The sequence below is a fragment of the Cordyceps javanica genome, chromosome 1 (assembly GCF_051103115.1).
Source record: "Cordyceps javanica chromosome 1, complete sequence".
In the NCBI taxonomy this organism is placed as follows: Eukaryota; Fungi; Ascomycota; class Sordariomycetes; order Hypocreales; family Cordycipitaceae; genus Cordyceps; species Cordyceps javanica.
In genome coordinates, this window is record NC_139295.1 from 1,053,546 (window position 1) to 1,080,851 (window position 27,306).

Consider the following 27,306-nt stretch of genomic DNA (forward strand, 5'->3'; position numbering starts at 1 on the left):
TAAGTGACACGCATAGTGATGAGGAAAGAATTAAGCTGCAGCTATCCTGGTAAACAAGTGGTGCATCTCTGCATGCAATTCGATGAAATCTAGAGATTCAGAGCTGTGATGTGCGCCCAAGAGAAGGTCAAAGGAAAGGTAAAATGCATTGAAAATAACGACGCCTGCATCTCTGAGATGCTCCTTGTTCTGTAAAAGTTTTTTCTCTTGAGAAACAAAAGAAAGAAAATGCTAGGATATGATTGATCCCCGTCTAATCCTTCTTCGTGTCCATTGTCTCCTCCGATTGATTCTTCTTATCAGGTGCGCATTCGCTGCAAACCTGCACACGATGCCAGGCATTGGCAAGATTACCGCGAAAGTTCCAGGTTGCAGCGTGGCTTTCGGGCTGGCAATTGTACACTTCGTCGGTAGCCTTGACGAGGAGCGTTGTGCAGCGTCGGCCCGTCTCCCGGCTGCCGGGCGCGGTGCCTGCCGTAGGAGTTTGGTTATCAACGGAGTCATCATCTACAACCATTTCCGGCTCGCCTTGCTGGAAAACACTGGCGGGAATGGCACCCTTGTACATCCAGCGCTTCCATGTCCAAGCACCGTGGCCGTGGCACAACGACGGTGACCCAGGCTTGGGGTCGCAATCGGGCAGCAGGTAGGCCTGCGTCCAGTTTTTGCCGCTATCGACGGAGATGTCAACACGGATGATGGACCGGCCACCGCCGGAGAAGGCGTATCCGCTGAGAGTCAGCTTACGTGCGTCGGTGGTGGCAGTTTCATCCGGGTCGCTCGCTGCGTCTGCGCCTGACGTTGCCGTCGCAGGCTTCTTGACCCAGTCGCCAAGCTTGAGTGAGGTAATGGCGCTCTGAACCGGTAGTTCTTGGATGGCGGGCGCCTTGTCCCAGTCTACCTTGGTCTGGTTGGGACCGAAGCACTTATAGTCCTTGCGTTGCCATTGGCTCATACTCTCGTCCTCGCTTAACGTGATCTGGTTCAGCCACTTGACGGATCGCGCGGCGACATGGCCAGGAACGATAGCACGTAATGGGTAGCCATGATCGCGAGGCAGTGGCTTGCCATTCATGCCGTAAGCCAGAAGAACGTCACCCTGAGGATCGACAGCTTTGCGGATGGGGATCGATGCGCCGTATGCTTCCATACCATTGAATTGTACGTGCTTGACTTCGCTAGTTCCGCTCATACCTTCGTCGTTTTCGAACCCAGCATCTTTGAGCACGTCGGCGAGAAGCACACCTTCCCAACAAGCGTTTGAGATGGCACCGGCCGTCCATTGGAGACCATTTGTCGCGCGGCCAGATCCTTCCGACATGTGTTTTCGGCGGTTACCGGAACATTGCAAGACTGCCGTAACCTCATGCTTGGGAAATTTCGCCTTAAGGTCGCGCAGTGTGTACTCCTTTACGCTGCCGTCGAGCAACTCAATAGACAGAAGGTGGTCGTCTGATTCGTCCTCTGCGATACGAGGTACCCACATGTGATTGCGTACATAGAACAGGTCGTTGGGGGTAAGAAACTGTGCGCTCATGGCTTCACCTGGAGTCTCAGCATTGCGCGGCTTCACAGTCTTGGTGATGAGGTCGGGATGGCGAATTGGATCGTCAGCGAAGGGGTCCTCAATAGCGTCTTGGGGCGGCTTTCCGTCTTGCAGGTCGGCGGGGTGTACGAAGCCGATTAAGTACTGCTGCAGAATATCGTAGACGTATTGATTTTTGTGAATCGCAAAAATGTTCCAGTATGGTTCAATAGAGCCGCCAGCCGCTCTCAAGATGACTGAGCCACCAGGATGGGCCGAGATCCATTCTGTGATGTCGTAGACCTTGTCGCCATGTATTACCCAGGGCCGTTCCGACTTGCCATCATGCTGTTTTACTTCAGATAGTCGGTATCGCGGGAGCGATGCCTCTCTTGTGTCAATAAACTCCGGTTCTGGCTTCTGAGGAAGAGTCTCAATCGAGGGCTTGAACTTGCTTATGACAGCCGTGCTTGAGTCGAAAGAGACCTTGGGCGCAAAGTAGGTCCCGACCGCGACGGAAGCCAGGCCTGCAGCTAAGACTATGGCGGCGCGATGTCGAGCCTTGATTGCTTGTGCCGTAGACGCGTGATTTGATAGTCTGGAGGCAGACTTGTGGATGTCTCGAATTTGACATCTTTGCAGAGGCTGCTGCGCAAGCTGTGGTCTGGCACATAAATGGAGCAGCAAGCGCTGTGAGCAACGATTGTAGGTCGGAGCCGCCATGGCTGCGCTGAAGAAGATGGGGAGGAGCGGCGCAGAGTCGCGTTTCAGCTTTTATTGCATCGCGATGAGCGTGGTGATGTGCGATGTGCCCAGGGGCGCAGCCGGAGCAAGCTATTAAAGGGCAAGGAGTCGAAGGTCGTCAGGTTGCCGGCTCCGATGGATGAACCAGCAGTGCCCACACGCAGGTATGTGACGCTATCGGTAGAGTTCAATAACCAGCGGCTGCCTACCCTTTTGACCGGAGACTTTGTAGAGGCGAACCTGGAGAATGTGTAGTGTTGCGAGATTCGGAAAAAGATGAAGTAATGTTGGAGCAGGGAGGTGAGATGAGAATCGGGAGTCGGGGGTCCTCGTGACGCTCAGAGGTGGCAGTAATACTGTTGCAGCGCAGCTCGCCGATGCTTGCCGTCTCACAGGGCGCAGGGTCGTCAAGACACAGTAAGGCAACGTCAGACAAGTGCGGTACAGCGCACTCGAGCCGGGCCCAAATGATCTTTTGGGGGATCTTTAGGCCCACCACTGATTGTTCGACGAAAGGCTAATTGGGTGGGCTTGAAGTTGGCTGGAGCCTACCTACTAACTAGTTCGTTTCCATGTACGGAGTAGAGGGCGTTGATGGCGCCAGTAACTGTACCGACTTGCCAAGTTACGGGTTGTTAGCCAAGACAGACAAACGAGAGACGAACAAAATACGTGATTTGTTATACTTGAAATCGTGTGAGAATCATAGATCTCTTTGTTACTCTATACGTCGTCGTAATTATCTTTCTCGTCATCAATTTCGGAAGCTTTTGCCGGTATATTGTCAACCGCAGCAGCGCAAAGTGTGTGTGGGCCACTGTAGCGTCACCCTTCAAGAGCTGGGGTAGTAGGAGCTGTGCCGTCGGCTGCCGGAATGCAAGGCTGGTGGCGTGGCGGACGGACTGTCGGGCTGTAGAAAGGGTTGCAGTAAGACAGCGATCGTAAAATAGGTAGCGTTTAAAAGTGCATCAGAGAGAAGCACAGTCACGAGTGTTGAGTACAAAGGTCAAACTTGGTGATGGCAAACGGCGAGATTTCTGGACGAGGAATCTGGCAGTTGGCAGACAGCGGGCCGCCAGCTGGCAAGCAAGGATACTTGCCGACCCCCTCGACTGCCTTGCTTGGACAGACAGTGCCCGGAACAGTGCGCCACAGCCATGCAGCTAGCTGATGTGTCTTTTGGACAGTCAGTTGCACTCTCAGGGGTAGCGGGCAATGAATGGATCGGCCTGTCTGCGTAGGCGCGGACATCAGTGATGACATTAATGGCAGCGTACCACAACTCTGTGGTTTGCATATCATCATCCAATGTGCCCTCATCCCAGTCATTTATCAAAGTGATGCTATCTCCGTTAGCATCCAGGCACAAGCGCAAACACGGAAGTCGGGCATCCACCGGTGTCGGTCCGTCGGGCGACCATCCTAGCTCCTCGACGAGCCGTCGACCGACTTCCGTCTACGGATTACTTTCCCCCTACCTGCATCGTACCGCACGTCTATCTCATCTTCGCTTGCAGAACTGACAGCCAAGGATCCTAGGGATCGCCAGAACGTAACTACGCTCTCCACCGCTTCGAAATGCTCTACACGTGAGTGCCAGTAGCCACGACGAGAACATCCATCTTCTATACCGCATCTTTTTTAAAGATCGAGAGTACCCTACGAGATGGGGCCAAGCCAAGGATGATGGAGCTCGCGGGTTGGCCCAACAGCTCGGTCAGACTTTTTCTCGTGAAGTGACGCAGTCTCTGCCGCCGAGACATATACCGACCGTAACAACGCAATTGCTGCCAATGGCCGCTTCAAGAGGCACATATTCGAGGGATGAATGCACTCCATTTTTCTAGCCCCTGGCTCCAACTAAATATACTACAACATCACATTTACCCAATCTAGTTCCAGCACTCTATATTTGACACCGCCTATCATGTCTCAAACATTCACACGAGTGAGCAGCTCGACTTCCTTCTATACGCAGATGTTAGATACCCCTCGGTATGAGTGCAGAGAGTGCAACGTACCATACCGTCCGAAAATGTGCAAACCAAAGACGAAGCGGGGTCTCTAGTTGCCTGCCTCTATGTCGCTACCGAACGAGGGGGTGCGGATGATCGTCTCGGCGCCTGCGGACTTGACGCTCAAGCGCTTGACAATGGCTTGCGACGCGAGAGTCTTTTCGGCTGCAGCCTCGGGGTCGTCCTGGCCAGGCTTTGTACCCTTCTTAGGGACCAAGCTAGCAATTCCTGTAAAGAGAGCCACGAAAAGCATGGGAATCATCTTGAGCAAGAGGACGGCTGCGTTGCGAATGCCCTTCATGTCCTCATGCAGCTCGCCGCTGCGGCGCTTGGCCCGCATGTCGATTACAATCACAACGACGAAGAAGAGAAAGAAGATGCCCAGTATCACGCCGGCGATGATTGAGTCGCCCTGGGTATTAGATGTGTGTGTCGTGGCCACATCTGCGAGGGCAGCCATTGTCCTGTTGGCGATGCCTGTGATGTTGACCGGTTGCGTGACGTTGAGCGGGTAACTACTGTTGCCCAGGTATGCGTGACGGTCCGCGACGTAGTTGACCAACTGTTCGTGAGAGGGGACATTTGACTGCTGCGGGGGGATCGGGACTCTTTGCTGCATCATTCTTGCCTGGCCTTTTACTTCTTCTCTCTTAGAAGGGGTATACTCTCTGCTTCGAGAGACTGTATGGGCCGGTAGACGAGTGAGAGGTGTGGCGAGTCGGTGGGCGAAGGCTGGAGAGGAGAAACGAGCGCTGAAGAAGGAGAAAAAGAAAAAAGAAAATACAGAAACGGAAGTTTGGGACATTCTTCTTTCTCTTTTTTTTTTCTTGGTACCAAAGTTCGCAGGCTAGTAAGCGAAAGGCGGGTTTGGCGTGGGCGTAGACAACTTACACTGAAGGTCATTCTGAGTTTACTGTTTGACGCTTTGGTGGTGCTTCGGCGTCATTAGCCCAGCCTAGGACTAACTAAGCAGCAGTAGGAACCCTGTGTCACTTGCCACAAGAAGTAATGGTCGACTGAGAAATCATTTGGCTTCACGGGACGGCTATGAGCCAAGCAGGCTTCATCGCGGCTACCAACACACTATCCTGTCACGGCGGCCCTCTTCACAGCTGCGATCACTCGCTCTTTTCTTACTTCCACTCCAAAGATTCTTGCATTTTGTTATTTCCCATAGATCGTGGGCAACTGATGATACAAACTGGACATACTTAGCATGTCTGCCCTATTCAGGGCATTCCCCACTACGGGAGCTTAGGATGTCCGCCCGGCCAAGGCTAACAGATTGGCGCTCAAAGGTATAAAGGTTATTTATTTGCAATATCCTCCGCCCATCTCTGTTTGGATGGCCCCAAGGCCCATCCCACGTGGAGGCAGGGCCATGTTCGTACCCAGCCGGGCCCGTCTGGTGCTGTGCCGTCAACGCCGGGCGACGTCACTAGGCGGCGCCATTTGAGTGCCCACACTACGATCGACAGCGCAGGCAATGTCTCTTCAGCTCGCCATTCGTTCCGTCCAGGTAATTTCTGCTCCTTTTTTTTCCTACACTCTAGCAACTGCTTTTCCTCTCTTAGCACCTGAAAAACCTAACACGCACGCTCAGATACATATCTACTTCTGTAATGGACTACGCACAGCAAGTTGATGCCGTGTCCCGCTCCGTCTTCAAGGACGTCGTCACGCTCGCCAATGGCAAGCCCGCGCGCACCGTCTGCCTGCGCCAAAACTTTTCAGCGCCGGTCCAGGCCCTCTGGGACATAACGACCCAACCCGAGCGCCTGGCCGTCTGGTTTGCGCCGGTGTCGGGTGACCTCCGTATGAACGGCCGCTACAGCATCACGGGCAACGCCAGCGGCACCGTCACTGAGTGCCACCCTCCCCAGGGCTTTGCCCTCTCGTGGGAGCTCGGCGAGGCCGTCAGCGCCGTGCGTGTCAACCTGAAAGAACTGCAAGGCCACGGCGAGGGGGAGACAACGACGACGGAGCTCGAGCTCCTGCACACCTTCCCCGTCGACGCCCACTGGAACAAGTACGGGCCGGGCGCGGGCGGCGTCGGCTGGGACATGACTCTGGTTGGGCTGGCGCTGCACCTCGCTGGCCTGCCAAAGCCCTCGGAGGAGGAGTGGTCGACGTCAAAGGAGGCCGTCTCGTTTACGCAGCGAGCGAGCGAGAGGTGGCGCGACGCGGCCATTGAAGGTGGCGAGGACGCAAAATGGGCGCGCGAAGCGGGTGACCGGACGACGGCCTTTTATGTTCCAGGATGGGAGCCAGGCTCGTCAAAGTAAGAGTATCTGGTCTTTTAAACAGTGGGTAGGCTATTTACACCAAATTTCAGCGGGATACAAGGAAGCGGCTGTTGCGCTGCCATGTTGACCATGAAGCAGCAGACTGGTTACGTCATTGGGGGCGGGCGGCTGGCTGCTGCTCTTCGGGTGAGCCCATGTAACCACCCCAGTTCGCTAGCATTACACGACATACTATGATAGCACGCATCAAAAAAATAAAAATCATCTTCCATCAATAAAAGTACAGTCGCCCCTAGCTTTGCTCGATGCAGGCCGTAGAAGGCCTAGAAAGCCGCCATTGGCGGGGTCTTGCCGGAGCTATAACCAGATACCCCGCCAACCTCGGGCCAGACCCTGACGGCCGTATATATATATACTTTAAGCTTACGGCAGAGTCATCCCGCCACCGTACGCCTCCTTTAAACCCTAATAAAACTTGTACTCATCTGCAAACTGGTAAAAGAGTCATCGCTTCTTTATTCTAACCTGCACCGCCATCACGCAATCCTGCCCAACCGAGACTCGGCCTCCTAGTTCGATGGCTCCCCAGGCCAACAGCCCGTCGCCGTCGCCAATGCCGCCGCCGCCGCCGTCACTGCTCCTCCTCCCGCCGCCCCCGACACCGAGCACCCGCCTCGCCCTCAACAGCAGCTACCACGCGCCGCTCTCGGCCGTCCTCTCCGCGCTGGCGACGCAGTCCCGGCAGTCACGCCGTCCCGTGCTGCTGCTCGTCGCCGTCGCCGCGCCGGTCCTGCGCCGCCGTCCGCAGCCGCAGCCGCGCGCCGTCGTGCGCTGGCAGTCGGCGCAGTCGCTCCTGGCAGGCGTCTACGCCGTCATCGCCGCGCTCTGCGCCGAGCAGGGCATCCAGACGGACCTGGGCTCCGCGGCGACTGCGACGGCCGCCAGCATCGACGCCCGCGTCGTGCTAGTTGACCACGCGCGCGGGCGCGCCTACGACCGCAGGGCCGACGGCTCGTTCCAGACCTTCAACGGCACCACGGTGCCGGACCTCGCCGGCTTCGCGACGACAGTCACGGGACCCTGGGGCAGCATCTTCCACCCGAGCAGCGAGGCCGGCTACGAGCTGCTGCGGGCGTATCTCGCGCTCGCCGAGGGCCGGCAGGTGGTGCGGCAGGGCCAGATCGTGTCGGTGCCCGGCGGCATCAGCATCTCGACGCCGTCCGCCGCCGCCGCCGCCGCCGCCGCCACAGCAGCAGCAGCAACCTTCGAGGACGAGGGCCAAGACAAGAGCTACGAGACGGTGATCCTCGGCGGGACGTTTGACCACCTCCACCCGGGCCACAAGCTGCTTCTCCATGGTACCGTGCTGCTCATGCGCCTCCCGGAGCGCCAGGCCCCCCCCGCGGAGCAGAGGAGCAGCACGCTCATCATCGGCGTCTCCGGGGACCCGATGCTGCAGAGCAAAAAGTTTGCCGACGAGCTCGAGCCGTGGGACACGCGGTGCCGAAGCGTGCTGGCCTTCCTCGCGAGCACGCTGCACGTCTCCCCGCCGTCGGCCGGCACCGCCGGCGCGCCGCCCACGAGATACCGCGTCGAGCGCGTGGGCGAGGGCCCCTCGGGCGGGCCGGAGCTGCACGGGGCGTACGCCGACGGCGCGGTGCTGGTGCGGTGCACGGTGCTCAACGACCCCTTTGGCCCGACGGTGGACGAGGAGCCCATTGGCGCCATCTGCGTGTCGGGCGAGACGCGCGGCGGCGGCAAGGCTGTCAACGACAAGCGGGCCGCCAAGGGCTGGCATGCGCTCGATGCCTACGAGGTGGACGTGCTGGACACGCGCGGCATCGTACCCGAGACGGAGGACGTCGGGCAGGACTTTACGGCCAAGATTAGCAGCACGGCCATTCGGCAGCAGAAAGCCGAGGCTCGAGCCAAGGCCAAGGCACAGATTTGAGCAAGCCGGGAGGTTTCAGTCGGATGGTACTTGTATAGCATAGCATGTAAATACAGCGGCATTGAATTGTATTGAATATGTACGTGCGCGGTGTAAGAAGCCGCCAGGGGGGTAGGAATAAGCGAGTGTATGGATACGCGCTGCAGGCTTCCTCGTGGTATACGCGATATAATGCACAGGCCACAATGGCCGAGAAACCCCAAATAGCATCCGTTATACAATAGAGAAAAAAGAAAGTAAAGGAATAAAACATAACGCCGATATGTTGCCTCACATCATGTCTTGATATACTCGTCGATATGCACACGTTCGAAAAAGCTGATGTGTCCAAACCCAACCCAGTATTGCGCCAACCGGTTATGCGACAAGAGAATAAGCTGACTTTCGATAAATTTGTCTGTTGAAATTGCGGTTAGCGTTCTGTGGTGCGCATATCGACGGTTTATTGCGGTGCGCAAAACGTACCCCGATGGAACCCGGCTGCAGCCACATGCCCCTTGCTTCTCACCATGCGAGCACCAGCGAACATTTCGTCCTTCGCATCGCCCACATAGCCGGCAGGGCCAAGATCATCAGCCACAAATGTATATTCGCCACGAGGTATATTTGGATCGCCTGTGAGCTTGATGGCCTCCAACCGGCCTCTGTATATCCGTGCATCAAGCCGCCTCTTTTCCCACTCCTCCTCAGTCTCTGTGTCGCTTCGCTCCAGCCCGAGTTGAAGATCGGTGGCGGGAGGATCGTCTGGTTGGTTCACCAATAGGAATTCGCAGCCATGGCCGCTGTAGTCGCCAACCCAGATCCCACGCCACGGTTTCGTAGCCGTCGGTGTGTATAGCGTGGGATCTAGAGTGGAGTAAGTAACGATTTCTTCACCAATATGCACGCCAATGGGAGCCGCAATATTGTTACCGTTAGGTAAAGGTGCAGCACCAGCCCAGGGCAGAGGCGGCGGCGGTGTTCCGGTGAGCTCCATCCATTGCCTGATTCGGAAGGTCTGATCGGACACTTCAGACCGGCTTCGAGGCCTGTCATGAGTGGATGCCTGCGCCACGGCCTGGCCGGATTCGATGCCGGCAACATGGTGTCGAGCCGGGATGGCTGGTGGCGGCCAGATGTGGTGGTAAGGGTAATCGCTCGCGAGGTTTTTGTCGGCCTCCTCGGGGTCAAGCGGTCGGGTAAGCATAAAATTGCTGTACATACCGGCCAGTCGGTCATCGAGCGTCATAGGCATCTCATCCGCAAATCGGTTAGCGCCGGGACGGGATCGAAATTCTTGTGCCGCTCTCCCTTTTCTTTGCACTCGAAACTGTAGAACTGGTTTATCCAGATGTAACTTGACTTTGGGTTCAAAGCCATGGATTATGACCTCCTTGTCCGCGGGCCAGTGATCATAAGAGTCTCTGCGGCTCACGGCAAGAAGCTGATACGCTTCAATGCAGCCCCGTCGTTGATCATAACGAGCAACAATCAGTTTGCCCATGAGATCGCGATCGCTGAACCATATTTTGTACCGCGGCAGGAACCATAGTCGGTCGAGAGCAGAGTATAACTCTCGATATGTCTTGCATGGACCTGTAGTCGATAGCCAAGCGCCTGGTACGTTGCGCTGGACACAGCGGTGCCAGTGCAGTTCGGACACAGCATATTCGCGAAGCGTGCGGCATGTCGCTGTGACATTCAAGAGATCGAATGGGGCAAGGTAGGACAATACTGCATGCAGGAGTTCTGCGGGTATGCTGAAAAGTGGTGTCACATTTTCCTTCTCATGCGGCTCCATACTAGTCCCCTGCCGTGCGTGCAGGGGCGCATCGCTGGGTAATCGATTGAGCAAGTCGTCTAAATTTTCTTACATGGCTCCGTGTCAGCAACCGAAATTCTTTGCGAGGTCTATGCCTCTTTTAAACAGGGCCAGACATTGACAGGGAACTTTTGAATGCCCCTGTGGTAGTTGCAGCAAGAGCTGCGCCACCGCAGAGTAGACGAATTCAAGATGCATGCATGACAATAGCAATGTCTGACGGAAGGCGACTCACCTTTGAGAGGATCGAGCCAGCGACCATTGGATTTTGTAAATCCTGGAGGGCTGGGTGAGTCAGTAGGAAGTCGTTTGCGTCGTTTCAAAGCTCCTGTTTCGTCAGGGATGTGATTGAGGAATTCAAGAACGTCTTCATCCTCTGCATCATGCCGACCCCATATGGATGGTAATGATGAGTGATCCATGTTTGACGTCGAGATTGGCAGCCGTGCGGCTTATGAGGAGTCCAACTCGGTAGTGATGAGGTGACAGCGCGGGTAAGGAGTACCCGGCGACCGGCTCACTTTATGAAGCGTCTTGCAAGCGTCCTTGCAAGGTCTCAACATGGACAGCCAGCCAACCAGAACCGAAGTGCAAACAGGTAAACCGGGATGATGGCAAGTTCCAATGCCTCAGCTGCAGCTGTATGCGGGATGCAGTGGAGCAGACGGCAGATAATAAAGTAAAGCGTGTTTGAATGCGCCGGATGGCCCTGCGCGGGGGGTGCAATAAAGCGGCGTACAGGAGCTGCAGACACAAGCGAGATGTCTATACAGCAGGCAGCTAAGACGTTATTCTGGAACGCAGCAATTTACGGCGTGGCGGACGGATCAAGATGTCCTGCTGGAGGATGCAGAATGCGAGATGCGAGTGACACCGAGTGAGATGACGGCAGCGCGAACGAAGACGGCCGTAACCGTTGAGGCGTATCGTAATGCAGGACGCGGAAGCGGCCTAAGGTGCCGATGGTATAGTGCGATTTTTGTGGTGCTGAGATGTGGTGCTGAGATGTGGCACTGAAAAGACGGAGTTGACGTGTGGTTTGAGCGTCGCCAGCCGTGCCGTGTCTGTGCTCGCCACGATCTTGCCCAGCGGAGCTGGGAAGCAAGATGTTTAGCCGAGTCAAAGAGAACTCTGGCAAGAGAAGAACGCCAGAACACCGACTGCTCTGCTGACACGCGAGTGAGCTCAGTGGTTGGGTTGGGTTGCGTCTGTGTGTTTGCTAGCCTGGTGGTGTTCAATGCGGTGGATGTGCCAAGAGAGCCGCAACGGACGATGAACGATGACTGATGATTGGGAGGCAATACCCCCTGTAAGATCTGCCGGCGCTGAATTCGTCATGCAGACGGACATCTGCGTTCCGTCGTCTTCGAGTTGAGGTTGGATGGTAGTTATCGAGTGGCAAGTGGTTAGTGTGAGAAAGAAAGGCTGCCAGTCAAGCGCAGTAGAGCCGAGCCGCTAGCTGGAGATTAAAAAGCCATGAGAAAAAGGACCGAAGCAGACAGAGGCGTCACAGGGGTTGGCGAGACGAGAAGAAAGCGGCATTAAAAAAAAATACTTGTTGTCTGTTGGCGTGCCTGGTCAATGCATTCGACGACGTTACTTTGCAGAGCGATGGCTTGCCGGTGAGGAAGCTGGCTATGACAGAAGGAAGGTGAAGATGCAGGTGGAACCGGAGCTGGTGCGTGCTTTTTAGGGGGCGTGTTTACTCCTAGACTCCGTACAGTTGGCTCAGGCACTGTCGCGCTCTTGTCCAGCAGCAGATGCCAGGACGAGAAAACTCTGGCATCTGGTTACCCGGTTATTCTTGCGAGTGCCGGGACCACTTGAACCTGCACAGATTTCTCCAACAATTGGAATTACAGGCTGCGCTGACTGTTACTGCCAGGGAATCGACAACCAAGGTGAGCCTCGGCCGTTGGTTACACGTCATTCCCTGTCCGCCACCAGGCTATTTCCGTCTAACACTCGCGCCATTTCGTCATGTACGAATATCCGCATTCGATTTGTCCCGTCTCTCCCATCATGCTGTCCTCTTCTTCAACCACTCTCAAAACTCTCTCGCAACTAAGCCGGATCCATACGTACACGCCTGTTCGTGATGCCAATGTGGCCGCGATATAGCCCCCACCACGCCTCAATCCACTCTTGAAGAGGCCAGCTTCTGTATGAGGCGGGCCACCCGGACCATTGTTCCTTTCTCGACTGGCGCGTCGCCACTGCGCACAAGGCAACTGGCCCCGAGGCTGTCTCCCTGCAGACTCGTAGCCTGCGGGTTACAGAACTGCTTGCTTCCCATCCAGCGCACTAAAAACCAGCCTTGCACCACAGAACAGTCTTGACGTACGAGTTGCACTAGCCCGGATGGTAGAAAGGCATTGTCGGGTGCCGAAAACGCTCCGTAGGCGAATTTCCCTTTTTGCACATCGCCCACCCACTCGGTTCTCGCGGGACCAATATATTGTTATGACAGTGGGTTCTGGCGCGCGTGGTGGTGGTCTACTCTAACTACCCATATGGTGCAGTTTGTGCTGGTCCCAGGGTCCCAGGCCGCAAGGGCGAAGAACCTTCCCTACTAGTCGGCGCGGCATGGTCAGGCGTCGTTGCTGGTTCGTTGGAACAGGGGCTTCTCTGGGGTCGAGCAACCCTGTATGCAGAGGAGAAAAAGAGCAATTGCCCGAGCTTCCTGTTCTGCAGTCGGCGCGACATGGAGCAGCCATGAACGGGGCTGTCAATAGGACAGCAACAAACGGTGCTACATACTGGTAAGCAATGAACAGAGCTAACGGGTGCTCGGCTCGGATTGCTGGGCGCAGGAAAATCCAAAGCCTCCCATCTGGTGCAGAAAATGGTAGCATTATGTGCAGAGCACGGGTCTATTATTAGACCAAGCAGCTTCCTGTTTGGGAGGGGATCTTGCACTAACCTAGGGCTCCCACACACTACCTGCCAATTAGCCATGTCGTTCAGGCCGCCGGAGCGAGCAGCCTTTAATAAGTGCAGCAAATGGCAGCCAACTCTAACTAGTCCTTGATGATGCAGGGGACAGCCCAGAAAGCTAGCTAGGGCCGCACTGGCACTCCCCAAGCAAGAATGATGCGCCGTGTTGCTTCGGGGCTGGTTGCGCATCCTGGCGGAATTGCCCCCCCCTCCCTCCCCCAGACGAACACTCATCAGTCTATTAAACGTTTTCCGCAAACCAGAATTGGCCTTTATGGACGTGGACTAATGCCATTGGGCTCGCTTGGCAGGTCTTTGATTTGCGAAGGATCCGGTTGGGGGCGGGACGGGGGAGACGGCGGCTTGCAAAAGTACTGGACCTACGACTGAAAGTAATAATAATAAGCCAAGTTTGCGCGCCAGAACTGCTATTCTGGGCCCAAGCTCCCAGAACAAAAGGCCCTTGGCATTATAAACTAGTCGCATTGCGAGATGCTGTCACGGTGGCGCATTGATTCGTCGTTACGCTTCCAGCATGGAGCCTCACAAAAGTGCCTGGGTTGAGTGAGGCTCGGCCGAGGCCTGGCCTACGCGGTGTGAACAGATCAATTGGTCCAGAACTGCTCCTCGGGTTGTTTGTCGGTGTGCACAGGTGAATCGTCCTGTCATGTCGAGCTCATCGTGACACTAGTTCTGCAACCTGCTCATTCGTAACCACAGAGCTATTCATTAGTTAGTATTGGGCCATGACGGCATTGGAAGCCTGTGCACGACGTTCACTTAACCTGCTAACAGAACTGGCAAGCCAACTAACTACCAGGATACGACGTTGGGTCTGACCAAATCAAGTGACAGGGCAGGCGAGTGACTGTCATTCCAATTCAGTATTGCGCCAGTGGCTCATTCATCCAGCATTGCGCCGGTAGGTCCGTTATAATCTCGACAGCTGCTGGCCCAGGTCAGATGGCGTTTTATGGTGCCTTGGCAGTTCAATAATGTCCAGATTGGCCGTGCAGGCAGCGGTGCTGCAGTCCGAAGTCGCATTCGTGGGTGTGACCTGGCTCCGCAGAAGCATCACTGGTGTAGTTACTGAGTAGTGTCGAGGAGGCTGGGGACGTTGGTGGTTTCACTGGTTTGGCAGCTTGTGGCTGTTTGGGAGGCAGTCAAGGTTGTTTCACTAGGCAGGGGGAGGCTCCAGTGTCTTGGCATCTCTAAATATGTACTCATGGTGGATGAGGTGCATGTGACGCTTAATAAGAGAGAGATGCCGCATCTCTGGTGTTGCGACAATGAATTGTTATCCGTCATCTCCTGTCCGTTTGTAGTGGTTAAGAGATATTCCGACACTCTTGGCCACTGGCCACCTGGCGCCTGCTAGCTGCCAGCTGTCGGACGCTCCTTCCATTTCCATATGTTTGCCCCCATAAATGATGTTCATTGATGTTCAATGTTCACCTTCATTCAGCTATACAGACGACCATCTTCATCTCCATACCTTCCCTTCCCTTCCCTTTCCTCCCCCTCATCATTTCATGCCGTCTGCCGGCAAGACTCGGTCTCCTGTCCCGAACAAGGCGAAAGCAAGCGAAACAAAACTGGACATATTACTCTCAAGCGCATCCCTCACTGTTTCTATCGAATACCACAGCGCGACCAAACACCACCAGCTCAGCCAGCCAGGCAGCCGGCCTCCACTAATTTCCACCCTAACTACGCCGCACCGCAGTTGCCAGGCTGAATTCATGGTCCAATTATTTGAACTAATCGTCTGTGGTTTTCCTTACTATTAATAACTATGGCTTATTCCCTCTCCGTTGTTCTCTAGCAAATGTCAGGTTTGATTATCTTTACTAATAGATTAATGCAATATAGATTCTAATCGAATATTTATTCTCCATGTTCGATGCTTGCCTTATTAGCGCTAATATAAGTTAGCTTCCTACAAAAACCTCGACCTCATCCTGATTTACAACTGGTCCGGTAATTAATTCAGCCCCCCTGGCTGCCCTCACTACACATTACTGGCCGAGCAGGGAACTGGACATGGACATGGACTGCCCTAATCATGTTGCGCTGCAACCCAGTGCCCGGCGCCACTGGCGAGACGGGCTGCATTGATTGCCCTGGCTGTCGGAGGAAGATCAGGCGCGCCGTCACGCCTGTCTGGTCAGCAAGTCTCAAACTTAATATCCAGAGCTCTCCTGGTGGCTACGATGATCTTTTCAATTGGTCCACGCATTTACCCACGCTGCTGTTGTCACGGACTCGATTTGCCGGGTACCGGCTCCTTTTTGTCCTCTCGAGCTGTCAGCTGCCCTGCCTACTATCTACGAAGTTGTCCGACTAGCCCAGCCTGCCAGTGTCGCGCACCACCCATATCCGTACGCCCTCCCCCGCAGCTACTCAACCAACACCACCACTAGTGCCCCTGGCGTCATTGATCGGCCTACTAACTCTACTCAAAGCACACAGACAGCACTGCTACCCAACTCGCATGTCGCCGCCCGCGCACCTCACACGGCCGCTTTCTCTTATCTTGTCAGATACCCAGAGTCTGGGGGTGGCGTAACAGCTCGACTAAGCTTCCGCCCTGCTGGTTCACCTGCCTAGTCGGGCCGCCGCCTTGACCGTTCGACCCAAACACTTCAACCCATGCCAAGTAGCGCTTCAGCCTGTTGCCAACTTGCAAGCCAGCCATTGTTGCTGTACATCGCTGTGTGCCACTCAAACCACCGGAACATCAAGAGGAGCAGTACTTGATTACCGCCGACAATTCCCGCGTGTGCGCAGCAACCTCACCTCAACCTTTCGACGCGGCGCCGCCAACCGCTCTGGTCCAGGCAGAGTGCCCTCCACCATGGCGTCACTAATACCGTTCATCTCGGAGATTCTTCCCATGATCATGCCCGCTTCCACCCACATTACCGCAGCCAGGGATCTTCAGCCGGCCCATCCAACTGTTGAGGGGCCCGTGATAAGGCGTGCTGCCGTCGTCGACCGCTGCGACAAAATGTGCGCCTCTGGTAAGCTCGACACCACCTCCACACACGCACAACGCATCACACCACTTGCTGCCCACTCTTTTCGATGCTTACCCCGGGCTATTCCTACCCCCAAATGCTACCGCATCTTTCCTCCCCCTGTCGGACCACGAGGTGTAACTATTTTAAGCAGTTCTTACAGCCCGGCCCCAGTCTAGCACACCAGTCCGTCACAACAGCGAACAGGGTAAGTCTCGCCACGTCTCGGCCGGGCCTTATTCTAAAGTGGCCTAACATGACAGTGCCCCGGCTGGGCTTGGCTGACCCATCCCTCTTAGATGCCATCATATATGCCGTCTCCGGTACCGGCCTCCTGCTTGTGAATGAGAGCTTGGAAGAGGAACTGCGGCGGCATCCTCTAACTGCCGGCGATTTCGCTTTCGTTCCAGCATGGACAGAACACCAGATTCGGAACGACACGGACGTTGACCTGGTCATGGTTGTGATCCAAAGCGGTTCTCGTCCTGTTGGCGCCATTCTGACGGATTGGGGAGGGGACGAGGTAGCTGCGGATATATCTGGCGAGCAGTAAGGCTCTTCATCGTTCAGCTTGGGCTGCGGGTTTACATTTCTATCATCTTGTCATCTATGTATGCGCTAGTGGCTGGTTTTATCTATACAGAGTAGTGCTGAGTTGTCATTGTATGCGCTGGCTCTTGATTGTGACAGGTCAAACATCATCTGCCCCGGCTATGATGCACTTGATGATCTTGCTGTAGTCCGACGGCGTGTCAAAGACCTGCGCGTGATCCAGTTCGGGGAACCACAGCACGCTGATTGTCGACTCTGGACTGCCGTCCCCTGCGGCGGCGTCCTCGGGCTGCTCCCGCAAGTATTGTGCTACTGCGGGCGCGTTGACAATGATGTCCTTGGCAGCCAGGCTGACGGTGACTCTCCGGTGACCCCCACCTTGCAGCCGCAGCAGCTGCTCCTTCCAAATGATGTTCTGCCGCCAGAAGAAGTGCCTTCCCAGCACCGTGGCGACGCCGACGTCCGCGCTGGCAAAGTACCACAGCTGCCACTCGGCCGCGGTCCGCGGCCGCCGCCGTGTGAAGTTGTAGGCCACGTGCGGCAGCTGAAGCAGCACGGTGACGGGGTCGACGAGCGTGGCCGCCCTGACCCGGCGGCTCAGCGCGCCGTCGTCGTCGCCCTCGGCCGTCAGGACGTGCGTCGTCGGCACGGAGCCGTACGAGTGCGAGACGATGCTAAAGTCGTCCCAGCCGTGTGCGTCAACGATGCTCGTAAAGGCGGCCAGGAAGGCGCGCTTGTCCAGCGGTGGCGACGTCAGCCGAAATGACACGGGCAGCATCTCGATGGCGATGATGCGGGTGGGCCCCGCGTCGGCCTGTGTGGACTTGGCGTTGCCGGCTTTGACCAGGTCGAAGAGGAAGCGGAGGTAGGTGAGCAGGCCAACGCCGATGCCGTGAAAGAAGACCACCGGCAACTGCTGCTGCTGCTTTCCGCCGGACGCGGGTTTGTTACTCTCCTCGGCCCGACGCGGGCGGTCCGACGACGGCGGCCCGTAGTACCAGTATCCCAGTGCCGGCGCCGGCGACTTGTACCGGCTGAGGAGCTCCTGCGGCCGCGGCGGAAACGTGGCCAGCACCTCGGCGGCGCTGCTCCGCCCGTAGAAGCGAAACCCGTGACCGCGCAGCAGCGCGCACGTGGCGGCGTCCACCAGGGCCATGACGGCGTACCACGCGAGCCCGCGGTACGCCGTCGCGACGGGATCCAGCGTCAGTCGCAGGCTCTTGGCCGCTCCCCGGCCCTCGGCGAAGCGGCGTCCGAGACGCTCCTCCAGCACGGCCACGTACCCGTCCAGCTCCGCGCTCAACTCGGCGGCGGCGGCGGGGGTTGCTTGCGCCGGCGGTTGCGACGCCGCCGCCGCCGCCGCCGTCGCCGCCGCCACGTCCTCAGCGCCGGTCTCAAAAAAGGCCCAGAGGAGAAACTCGCGCACGTTGTCGCGTCGGATGTCGTCGAGCGGCGCGCCGAGGAACCAGCCGCGCAAGTACGCCGCCGGCTCGCGCGCGTGCGCGACGCACCGCCGGAAGAGAGCCTCCCGCTCGGCCCGCGTGAGGCCCGGGACGGGGTGCGCGGCGCGCGCGGTCGCGGCGCGGCGCAGGTGCGGCCGGTACAGGAGCGCGTAGAAGAGGCCCTCGGCGAGGAGCAGCGCGGCGAGCAGCGCCTGGACGGCGGCGGTGCGCCGCCGTACGGAGGGGTCGCGGGCCGAGCCGGCGGCCACGAGGGCCAGCAGTGCGAGGGCGTACAGAAGTGGCGCGAAGCGGAAGAAGAGCACGGAGAGCTGGATCAGCGCCCATTCGGGCGGCGAGTTGCCAATCATGGCATGCGGTCGTGCAGGGATGTCCTGACCAGCGGCCGATGGGCGATGTGGTGTTGGTTTTGCGCACCAGCTGTGAAGAGTCCTTGACTTGCAATTACGGCATGAAAAATGTCAGGCAGGCATTCGTAGTGTTTTTTTCTTTGGTGGTGAGACATACCTGTATCCCAGACACTCTGCGTTCAAGGAGACGTCGCTTTGTGCAAAGTCGCGGAGGAGTGAAAAGGAGTCGAAACAAAGAGTCACCAGAGGTCGTAGTGTGATCAGCAAGCTAGTCCACCAGCCAACAGAGAGGCCAAGACTCTGGCCCCTAGTTCAATATTTGTACGATGTGTAAACTTGATCTTTGATCTGTCTTTTCAGTCTTGCAACCTTTCTTTGTAGAGTGTTGGCCCTGGAGTGAAGGGCAGTTTCTGGTGGGTGGCGGCTAGCCACTGTGCTCTGGAGTTCTCGCTCGTGACATGGTGTAGATGGTGGCCTCTGGGCGGCGAGACCGTCTCCAAATTCTGTGCAGAGCTCTTGAGTTTCACTCATCAGTCACAATATAAAATTCAATCAGTAATTCCTAGGATCTTTCTTCTCTTTTTAAAGGCTTGGTCGTATAGTAGCGTGTATGCTCGCACATCTATTCTGGCATAGGGTAGCAAAGCTCCAAGATTTCCCCTGGTGGTAGCGCTACTCAAACCCCCGTTTTTACCCGCTTTGCCGTGTGAGAGCTCCATGACGTTTAGTGAAGCAGAAGACGTCATCTCAAGATTTACAACGTCCTGTTCAACTGGCGCACATCCCGTTTCCTTTTTATTGCTTGTGATTTTCTCATCCAACTTCCGACCAGGATCCCCGATTTAGACTGAGCCGCGGTATATCCAAAGGCACCAATTACATACAGGTCTGTCAGCCATGGCGGACAAGTACATTCTGCGCATCACCGCCGGCAGCGACTACGACGACTCCCGCCACGTCGAGGTGCCCGTCAACCGGCCCGAGACGGTGCGCATCGACGGCGCCCATGCCTCGATCGAGCTCAATGTCCGCGTGCAGGGCTACAACGGGCTGCCGGCCGGCTCCCCGTCCACCTCGGCGTACTTTGCCGCCGAGCCGCACGCGACCAACCAGGACCAGTACAGCATCGCCTTCCGCTTCACCCCGACGCAGCCACCCTCCTCGTCTGGAGGCATCAGCGGCGCCGACCTGCAGTTTGGCAACGACTTTGACCGCCCGATCCGCGACCGGCTGCCGCCGGGGTTCAACACGGCCCTGCGCATCGTCAAGTGGTGGATCGACCCGGGCCTCGACGGCGACGCCTACGCCGACAAGCCGCACCTGTACGGGCCCGCGCTCAGCTCCTTCAACGTGCTGGAGCTGGGTGCGGGCGAGCATCACCCGACCAAGGGCGGGCTGTGGTTCGAGGAGGGCGGCGACGAGGCCGCGCGGGAGACGCTGGGCCTGCCGGACACGGGCAAGGAGCGCATGAAGTGGGCGCTCAACGATGCCAACAAGGAAAAGTTTGTGTTCGAGTACGGAAAGACGTATGGGCTCGACTTTTTCAACCCGTACCTGGACTTTGCCAACCTGGCGCTGCGGCTACCGGGGTTCCAGCTCAGCATTGCCAACTATTGGGACGGTCAAGCACTGCGGTGAGTTGCCCAACTGCTTTAACTAGTAAACTTTCCTTTCGCTCCCATACCATGTCACACCTTGGGAGACTAGACTTGCCTGGTTCTTTTCGGACAAAAAGTCCACAGTTGCCATACGTTTCTCGCCCCTCCCTCCCTTGCATCATTTAACCATTCCGTTTCAGGTCGTCCGACAGGCGCTCACACCAGCTTAGATACGTGCTGCGGAACAAGGCAACTGGGGATGTATACCTTGTAGTGGTATTTAGTCTGTTCCTGCGCGAGGACCTCAACGAGGACGGTACGCTCAAGGAGGGCGCGCAGCAGCACACGGCGGGCGGCGCGAGGGCCGAGACGCGTGCGACGGATACGAAACCGACGGGAGTCGACGAGCACAGCCACGATGATGAGGCAGCGATGAAGCAGGCACGGGACGAGTTGGGTGCGCCGCATCACGAGACTAGCGCAGATGATGTGGATTGACGGAATAGAAACATGTATAAAGTAATACAAGCCAGCGTACATGGTACAGCTCAGACCGCCAGTGCGTCTGTAATGTGAGGCCGCAGCCTCGGATGAATGAAATGACATCAATCACGATATACCGCAGAGCGTGTGCGCCGCTGGTTACACCAAACTTTTGGTCCAACATAAAAGACAACAAACCCCGATCGAGACGCCGTCGATGGAAGCAAACTTGAGGCGGCACCAGCAAACATCAGTAAAAATGTCAACTGAGCGGAGGCAACCAGATCAAAGAGAGGCTGACAACTAATATACTCGAAAAAGCATCAAGAAAGTCATGGCATTAACGACAGGAGCTTCGAGCACGGCCCATGCCGTGCCCATGACGACGCAGCCGGTGGCCTGCCCAGCGCCACTGCTGACGGCAGATTTTGATCGCTGTAGCGTTCCTGGAGGACTGGAGCTATGGCAGAACTGGGGATATTATTCGCCGGGCGTCTGCTTTATTGGCTACGTGGCGCTCTGCACGCAGACCGCTGCTCCATCTGGCGGATGGCCAATCGGCAAAGATGAAACTGCCGTACGGTGCGTGCCAATGTAAGCGATGTAGTTCCTCATCAGAGAACGGCCGAGGCCATAACTAATTCATCGTAGAGGTTACGAATGCAATGACAAAACATCTGATCAGAGATATGCCACGTCGCTGTACAATGACATGACGCTCTCCGCGCCAGCATTCGAAATCCGGTGGCGCAGTGGAGATGCCAGCGGCCAGTTCACCCAACCGCCGACAATACAGCCAAGTACGTCGCAAACCGCTACATTGAGATCGACAGGGCGAACAGAGAGCAACACCGCATTGCCTACACCTCCGGCGGGGTCGGCTGGTGATATGCCAGCAAGGAAGATAGCCGGAATTGCTCTTGGCGCTGGGGCAGCCATATGCGCAGTCTTGGCGGCTGTATTTGCGATGCACGTTCGGCGAAAACGTGTCTTAACAATGGTCCGGCTGGATGCTAAAGTGAGAAAAGTCCAGGGTGAGCTTGCCGAACTGGGATCGGCTGGTCCTACTGCTGAGTTGCAAGCCGAGGGGCCAGTTAAAGAGCTCGCTAGCAACCGACCGAAGCAGTATGATGACTATGTGCCGGTCAATAAGGAGCCTGCGGAATTGCCAGCCGATCCGATTTTTCGGTCGCGACATTGACTAGCTCGGTCAAAAACGGGATGGCTGCCGTTGATGGCCCTGGGTTTGGGACTGTAAGACTGGCTCTTTTTGTTCATGATAGTGGTTGCTCGAGCTCGGTGCATACATACACCGAGAGTGAGATGCCAGCGCGTTTATCTGTACAATACCTTGCGTGAAGAGCCAAGCTGTCTCAGGATGCGCACACTACTCTCAAGATGTGCTCTCATGTCTGCGAGATACTCAGCTGCTTACCCAAAGTGTGTGGAGCTAGTTTGTTTCAGCCATGGCTTTTTTTGAGTGGTCAGAGGCATGCTGTGATGTGGCAGAGCCCGAGACGAGCTACTTTATGGTGTGCTGAACTTGCACAATACTGCAGCCGAGGGGATTCCTTGGCATGGGTACAATCGGGAATAACGAGCGGGACACGGCACTTGAGCATGGCAGATATCGTAGCAAGGTTTCTGCTTGGTAGAATCTGTGCACGTTTAGCCTTCTGGTAGCCCGTTGGCGGAGCTCTTTTTCCTGCAATGATTGGCAGGCGGATGGCTCGCTGGATCTGCTGATCGTTTCCTTTCTGTCTCTTTCTTGTTCGCGAGACGGTCGAGTTGAGCGAGGGTGCGAGGAGACAACTTGGCGAGAAAAAAAAAAAAAACCTCTCTCTTTATTTCCGGGGGCTAGACCGCTTGGCGTCGAAGCCAAGACCACGCAATATTCGCTAGTTCAAAATGTCTCCCTGACCTTGCCTTGCCTGGTGAGAGCGGGCCCGCTGCGCACGTAACATGACTCCATGGTTTATCATCGCGGTCCCTTGGGCTTGGCCGAGAACGGGCTCATTTGGAGAGCGCAGTAAGTCCCGTCCAAGCCACGATCAGCACAGAGTGACGAGCATTTTGGGCGCTGCTTGAACTGCCTACAAGGGCGAAGAAGATGAAGCAGATCGTCATCGGTGCAGGAGGGACAGGTAAGACAGGCAGCGGCACGCGAGTGTTGATCCGCTGAATGGCTGTAGCGGATTTTTCAGCATCGGGCTTAAATTCGACCGATTCGTAAAATGGGGCGACATAGGCAAGCTATCTCTCTTGAGGGGGAGAGTAGGAGATGATCTGAGGGCAAGAAGACAGACAGACAGAATGGCAGAGAGGGGACGGGCAGCGGAGGGAACTGACAGGCAAATGGCGTGGCGTTTGCAAGGGGTGCCCGTTTGCAAAAAAAATGCTACCTAAATTACGTCTGCCAACTGGTCGGTTGGCGAGGCCGTTGCCAGGTGCCAGGCAATGCAGCGCCGGAAACAAGTTGGTCGTTATTCCCGACAAGCTTTTTCGTCGACCCGGGGTTTATGTGGGCATCGGCAAGCTTCTTCGGCCTCTGCTTGGTTATCTCTTGGTCCGCTCCCACCCTACAGACCCTGCTAGTCTCGTCTTACGAGTTATGAGGTGCCACCGATATCCAAAGGACTATGCTGTCCTTGTCATGGCCTTGAAGTCCCCCAGTCTGGCGCTCCAAAGGGGCCTGTCTCTCTCACCCACCCACTGTTAAAAGTGTCCCGGGGGCTGGTGTCTTTTCTCACATCAAAGCCCTACCTCCCATACCATGTCCCTCAGCTTCATGTTCCCAAGCTCTGTCAAGACGAATCCATAGCGAGCGGTCTGCTGAGTGGCTTGACTGTTGCTGTCGTGCCGAAAAAAAAGCTCGATATGGTTCAGCAGCACACTATGACGACGGCGGAGGCGCTCCCACTGCACCACATTGACGCCTGTATCAACACTGTCACGAACCAACCTCGGGAGAAACAAGAAGGGAGAGAAGCACCTTCATTGTCGGCGGCAAACACCGACACGCCCATCCTCCATCTGTACCTCGACTTTGACACGCCACTGCCTGCACCGCCGCAGCCCAGCGAAACGCCCGGGAGCAGGGTACCGCCGCCGCCGCCATGCCCCGACCTGCGCGCCTACACATCGCCGCTGGAATGGAGCCCGGCGAGGAAGAGTGTCCTGCTCATCCTGTCCTGCCTGGCCACCTTCCTCACGGCTTACACGGCCGGCGCCTACTCGCCTCCGGCCGGCATCATGGCCAAGGATTTCAACACGTCCCGCACCGCCGTCATGGCGGGCATCACCACGTTCTGCCTGGGATTCGGCTTCGCGCCAATGGCCCTGGCACCGCTGTCCGAGGCGTGGGGACGCTATCCCATCTTTATCGCGGCAGGCAGCGTTTTCGTCGTCTTTCAGGCGCTGTGCTCCGTCATGCCGCACGTGGCCGGCATGCTCGTCTGCCGTTTCTTTGTCGGGGCCGGTGCTTCGGTGTTCAGCGCCGTTGTGGGAGGCGTCATTGCGGATCTCTGGGGCAAGGAGGACAGGAACACGCCGATGGCCCTGTTCAGCGGCTCTGTGCTTCTCGGTACCGGTGCTGGCCCCCTCGTGTCGGCCGCGCTCATAAACATTATCAAGGACCGTACGAGAGCATGGCAGTGGACGTTATGGCACCAGGTCATTATGGATGTGGTTCTTCTGGTATTCCTCATTGTCTTCTTCAAAGAGAGCCGGGCATCTGTCTTGCTCACGCGAAAAGCCAAGATTTTGAATGACTGGTACGGCAAACTTGAAGAGTCCGGAGTACATGGTGTTTGGATTTCCCTGGCAAACGTTGAAGTAGCCTCCTCATCCGAAGTTTGGTTATCCCAGCCTCGGGGTTCAGAGTCCGATGACACAGACGCTCAAGACGAAACACGAACACGACTGCCGGAGCTACGTCGCATTCGCTGGGTCGTCAAGGCTGACGAGCTGAGACCAACTTTGAAGGATCTAGTCATAACCTCGATCAGAAGGCCCTTTGCTCTACTCTTCACTGAGCCTGTCGTCTTTTGCTTTTCGCTCTGGGCGGCATTCTCTTGGGGTGTCCTGTATCTTTCCTTTTCCGTCGTGCCCTTCCTCTATAACGGAAACTTGGACATGTCAAGTCGTGTATACATCTCCATGATGGCGGCGACTGCCGTGGCGACTGTCACTGGTGTCTTCCAAGAACAGCTCCTCAAACACCCGTCGTGGAAGAGTCCCGAGGCAGGCGGCCGTGCAACAAACTCCAGATTCTGGCAGCTTATGCGACGGAGATTTCCTGCCGAGGCTCCGGAATCGAGACTGTACTTTGCATGCGTCACGGCCATGTTCTTGCCCGCCGGATTGTTCATCGGATTCCTCTGCCCAGACAGTTGGCGAGCCTACGCGCAGGCCATCGGGCTGGGCTTTGCGCTATGGGGCATATACTCTGTCTATCTCGCAACCTTCAATTACCTTGCCGACACGTATCATATTTACGCATCTTCTGCGCTGGCCTCGCAGAGCCTTTGCCGCAATCTGCTTGGCGGAGCTTTCCCGCTCATTGCCGCGCCTCTTTTCCGCAACTTGGGCACGCGAGCGGCCGGTGGTCTGCTTGGTGGCATCGGGACGGGGCTGACGGTGATTCCGTGGGTTCTCGTCTTCTTTGGGCAGCGGATCCGTTCCCGAAGCAAAATCGCAATTGTATGTCGTGTCACTTTCGCAATCGAAGAAATTGGGCTAACATCTTTTCAGTCACTCCAGAAGTCATAGCGCAGTGCGCGAAAAGGTTGAAAACGGCTACGGCAGCTTGGCAGATGACATTGTCTGGTAGATGCTTTCTATTTTCTTTTTGAAGTCTTTTCTTTCGAACATTTGCATAGCGTGAGGCTTCTATAGCATTTGTTCTATCGGAGCAGGTGTACACAATTACGATGTACTGCAATTGTTGCATAGGTGGGAAAATCGTGTGAATCTCTAAATTTTGTTTATTCAACTCCAGCTTGCTTCTGTAGATGCAATGCCCCTATGTACAAATTAATCTTCAAGCAGAACTTTCTTATTTGCCCTTGGCTTTTTCAGCTTGGGCCTTTTCGTAGATCCAGTCGTTTAGGCCGTTCTTGTTGCGGGCAATCTCGACGGCATAAAACTGCATACGTGGGACTGAAAATGACGACAGTTAGCTACACGCTAGAAAGAGGCCTTGTCTAATAATTTCGTCTTCATGCTTACCGAAAAGGGTTGTATCTTGCTCGTACTCGACCTTGGGGCTGTTGCGCAGCATAGTACCAAAGTTGTAGTCGTCGACCTTCTTCTCGTACGCCATGAGGAACTTGCGCCAGCGCTCCTTGCCCGCTTTGCTCTTCATCTCGTCCTCGTTGATGACGGCTTCGGGGTCGAACTCGGGGAAGTCCGTCTTGAGGTGCTCGTAGATGTCGTCGTCCATCTTGGTGAGGCGCAGCGCGGAGCCGCGCACGCGCTCCAGGATGGCCCAGTATGTTTCCAGGTGCTGCACGGCTTTGACAGCAAACTGCTTCTCCATCTGTTACCCCAGGTTAGCCTGACTGCGGCCTTGCATTTTCTGGCGCGGCCGAGGGGCAATTGCTGTCGTGCGGCGGCAGTGACATCATGCCCCTCCTGGACAAAAGGTTTTTTTTTTTCTTGAGCAACCTACATCTTCCATGTTGCCGGCTTCGTCGGCGTTGAAGCCCGCGGGGACACGTCCCCCGGACACGGACATGCTCTCCATAGGATCCATGATTTTATGTGATCTCGTAGTATTGTGAGTAATGAACGCTGGATGATTAAATGCCAAAATCTTGAAAGTCGCAAAATCTGGACGTGGGGCTCGAGCCGAGTCGCGTTGGTGGGATGGATGGAGGGGGAGATGCCATCTCTACAGTGCGATACTGTGCTGCACTGTACGGTTACGGGAAGCTTCTCGATTCCCCGCGTAGCATCAGGGTGCTGCTGTCCGCCAATTTAACAACTGGTGAGTCAAGACATCAATAAGTTGAATTAAGGCTAAGAAAGAATCCTGATAGAGATTGCTTAGCCGAATCAATGATTTGGTAAATGCTAATGTTGTAGTATTATGAAAGTGTGTCGGTTATTGCCGCGAAGCTGTCAACTGTGGTAAATTAGAATCCGTAGTATATTTCTCAAGTCAAGGCGGTTTTTTTTTTAAATTGTGTATTATTAGTGCTAATAATAATTTGTCCCGAGACTCATTTCAATTCTGATAAATTTCCGACTTGCGAAGAGCGCGACGCACTGGCTCCATCTCGACGCAGTGGCAGCGAATCACCAGGGAGCTCAATCAGTACGCTAATAGCATGACATGATACGAGCATCAAATTCCCATTTTTGGTAGAACTAGTTCCTGTGTCAGTGTTGGCGTCCGGATAGCTGGGTGTGTTGGTGTTGGTGTTTGTGACTAGTACTTTTAGCTGTTCAACTTGTTTGCCCAGCTTGTTTGTTTAGTAAAGTCTTGATGTTTGATTAAACTTCGGTTATCATTTGAAACTTGGTTCTATGTTGAACTACGTTGAACATTGTCACGAAGTGAATGCTTCTGGACTTCAACTTTATTTCTTCGTCGAGTTTGTATCTTGTTCTGAGCTTGTT

The 27,306-nt window shown here is 55.8% G+C and overlaps 11 protein-coding genes across 11 annotated transcripts; 6 read left to right on the plus strand and 5 right to left on the minus strand.

The window, feature by feature from the left end:
- Positions 1 to 253: 253 nt before the first annotated feature.
- Positions 254 to 2,248, minus strand: V2A60_000327 (Oxidoreductase, molybdopterin-binding domain-containing protein; the record flags this gene model as incomplete). The annotated part of the gene is made up of 1 exon (XM_083251698.1): positions 254 to 2,248. One exon carries the CDS (start codon positions 2,246 to 2,248, stop codon positions 254 to 256), a length of 1,995 nt encoding a protein of 664 aa, XP_083107824.1.
- A 2,085-nt stretch (positions 2,249 to 4,333) lies between these two features.
- V2A60_000328 (uncharacterized protein) lies at positions 4,334 to 4,906 on the minus strand (the record flags this gene model as incomplete). The annotated part of the gene is made up of 1 exon (XM_083251699.1): positions 4,334 to 4,906. The coding sequence occupies one exon, from the start codon at positions 4,904 to 4,906 to the stop codon at positions 4,334 to 4,336; it is 573 nt and encodes a 190-aa protein (XP_083107825.1).
- Positions 4,907 to 5,906: 1,000 nt separating this feature from the next.
- V2A60_000329 (uncharacterized protein) lies at positions 5,907 to 6,569 on the plus strand (the record flags this gene model as incomplete). Its single annotated transcript, XM_083251700.1, has 1 exon — positions 5,907 to 6,569. One exon carries the CDS (start codon positions 5,907 to 5,909, stop codon positions 6,567 to 6,569), a length of 663 nt encoding a protein of 220 aa, XP_083107826.1.
- A 538-nt stretch (positions 6,570 to 7,107) lies between these two features.
- On the plus strand, positions 7,108 to 8,481 carry V2A60_000330 (uncharacterized protein; the record flags this gene model as incomplete). Its single annotated transcript, XM_083251701.1, has 1 exon — positions 7,108 to 8,481. One exon carries the CDS (start codon positions 7,108 to 7,110, stop codon positions 8,479 to 8,481), a length of 1,374 nt encoding a protein of 457 aa, XP_083107827.1.
- Positions 8,482 to 8,756: 275 nt separating this feature from the next.
- V2A60_000331 (F-box protein) lies at positions 8,757 to 10,704 on the minus strand (the record flags this gene model as incomplete). The annotated part of the gene is made up of 3 exons (XM_083251702.1): positions 8,757 to 8,878; positions 8,947 to 10,329; positions 10,518 to 10,704. The coding sequence occupies 3 exons, from the start codon at positions 10,702 to 10,704 to the stop codon at positions 8,757 to 8,759; spliced, it is 1,692 nt and encodes a 563-aa protein (XP_083107828.1).
- Positions 10,705 to 16,076: 5,372 nt separating this feature from the next.
- On the plus strand, positions 16,077 to 16,792 carry V2A60_000332 (RmlC-like cupin domain-containing protein; the record flags this gene model as incomplete). The annotated part of the gene is made up of 2 exons (XM_083251703.1): positions 16,077 to 16,242; positions 16,539 to 16,792. 2 exons carry the CDS (start codon positions 16,077 to 16,079, stop codon positions 16,790 to 16,792), a joined length of 420 nt encoding a protein of 139 aa, XP_083107829.1.
- Positions 16,793 to 16,930: 138 nt separating this feature from the next.
- V2A60_000333 (uncharacterized protein) lies at positions 16,931 to 18,601 on the minus strand (the record flags this gene model as incomplete). The annotated part of the gene is made up of 1 exon (XM_083251704.1): positions 16,931 to 18,601. The coding sequence occupies one exon, from the start codon at positions 18,599 to 18,601 to the stop codon at positions 16,931 to 16,933; it is 1,671 nt and encodes a 556-aa protein (XP_083107830.1).
- An 897-nt stretch (positions 18,602 to 19,498) lies between these two features.
- Positions 19,499 to 20,697, plus strand: V2A60_000334 (DUF1769 domain-containing protein; the record flags this gene model as incomplete). Its single annotated transcript, XM_083251705.1, has 2 exons — positions 19,499 to 20,235; positions 20,430 to 20,697. 2 exons carry the CDS (start codon positions 19,499 to 19,501, stop codon positions 20,695 to 20,697), a joined length of 1,005 nt encoding a protein of 334 aa, XP_083107831.1.
- Positions 20,698 to 21,016: 319 nt separating this feature from the next.
- On the plus strand, positions 21,017 to 21,883 carry V2A60_000335 (uncharacterized protein; the record flags this gene model as incomplete). Its single annotated transcript, XM_083251706.1, has 3 exons — positions 21,017 to 21,276; positions 21,334 to 21,482; positions 21,711 to 21,883. The coding sequence occupies 3 exons, from the start codon at positions 21,017 to 21,019 to the stop codon at positions 21,881 to 21,883; spliced, it is 582 nt and encodes a 193-aa protein (XP_083107832.1).
- Positions 21,884 to 23,559: 1,676 nt separating this feature from the next.
- Positions 23,560 to 25,513, plus strand: V2A60_000336 (major facilitator superfamily domain-containing protein; the record flags this gene model as incomplete). The annotated part of the gene is made up of 2 exons (XM_083251707.1): positions 23,560 to 25,328; positions 25,435 to 25,513. The coding sequence occupies 2 exons, from the start codon at positions 23,560 to 23,562 to the stop codon at positions 25,511 to 25,513; spliced, it is 1,848 nt and encodes a 615-aa protein (XP_083107833.1).
- Positions 25,514 to 25,738: 225 nt separating this feature from the next.
- On the minus strand, positions 25,739 to 26,437 carry V2A60_000337 (polysaccharide biosynthesis domain-containing protein; the record flags this gene model as incomplete). Its single annotated transcript, XM_083251708.1, has 3 exons — positions 25,739 to 25,842; positions 25,912 to 26,221; positions 26,354 to 26,437. 3 exons carry the CDS (start codon positions 26,435 to 26,437, stop codon positions 25,739 to 25,741), a joined length of 498 nt encoding a protein of 165 aa, XP_083107834.1.
- Between the last annotated feature and the right edge of the window lie 869 nt (positions 26,438 to 27,306).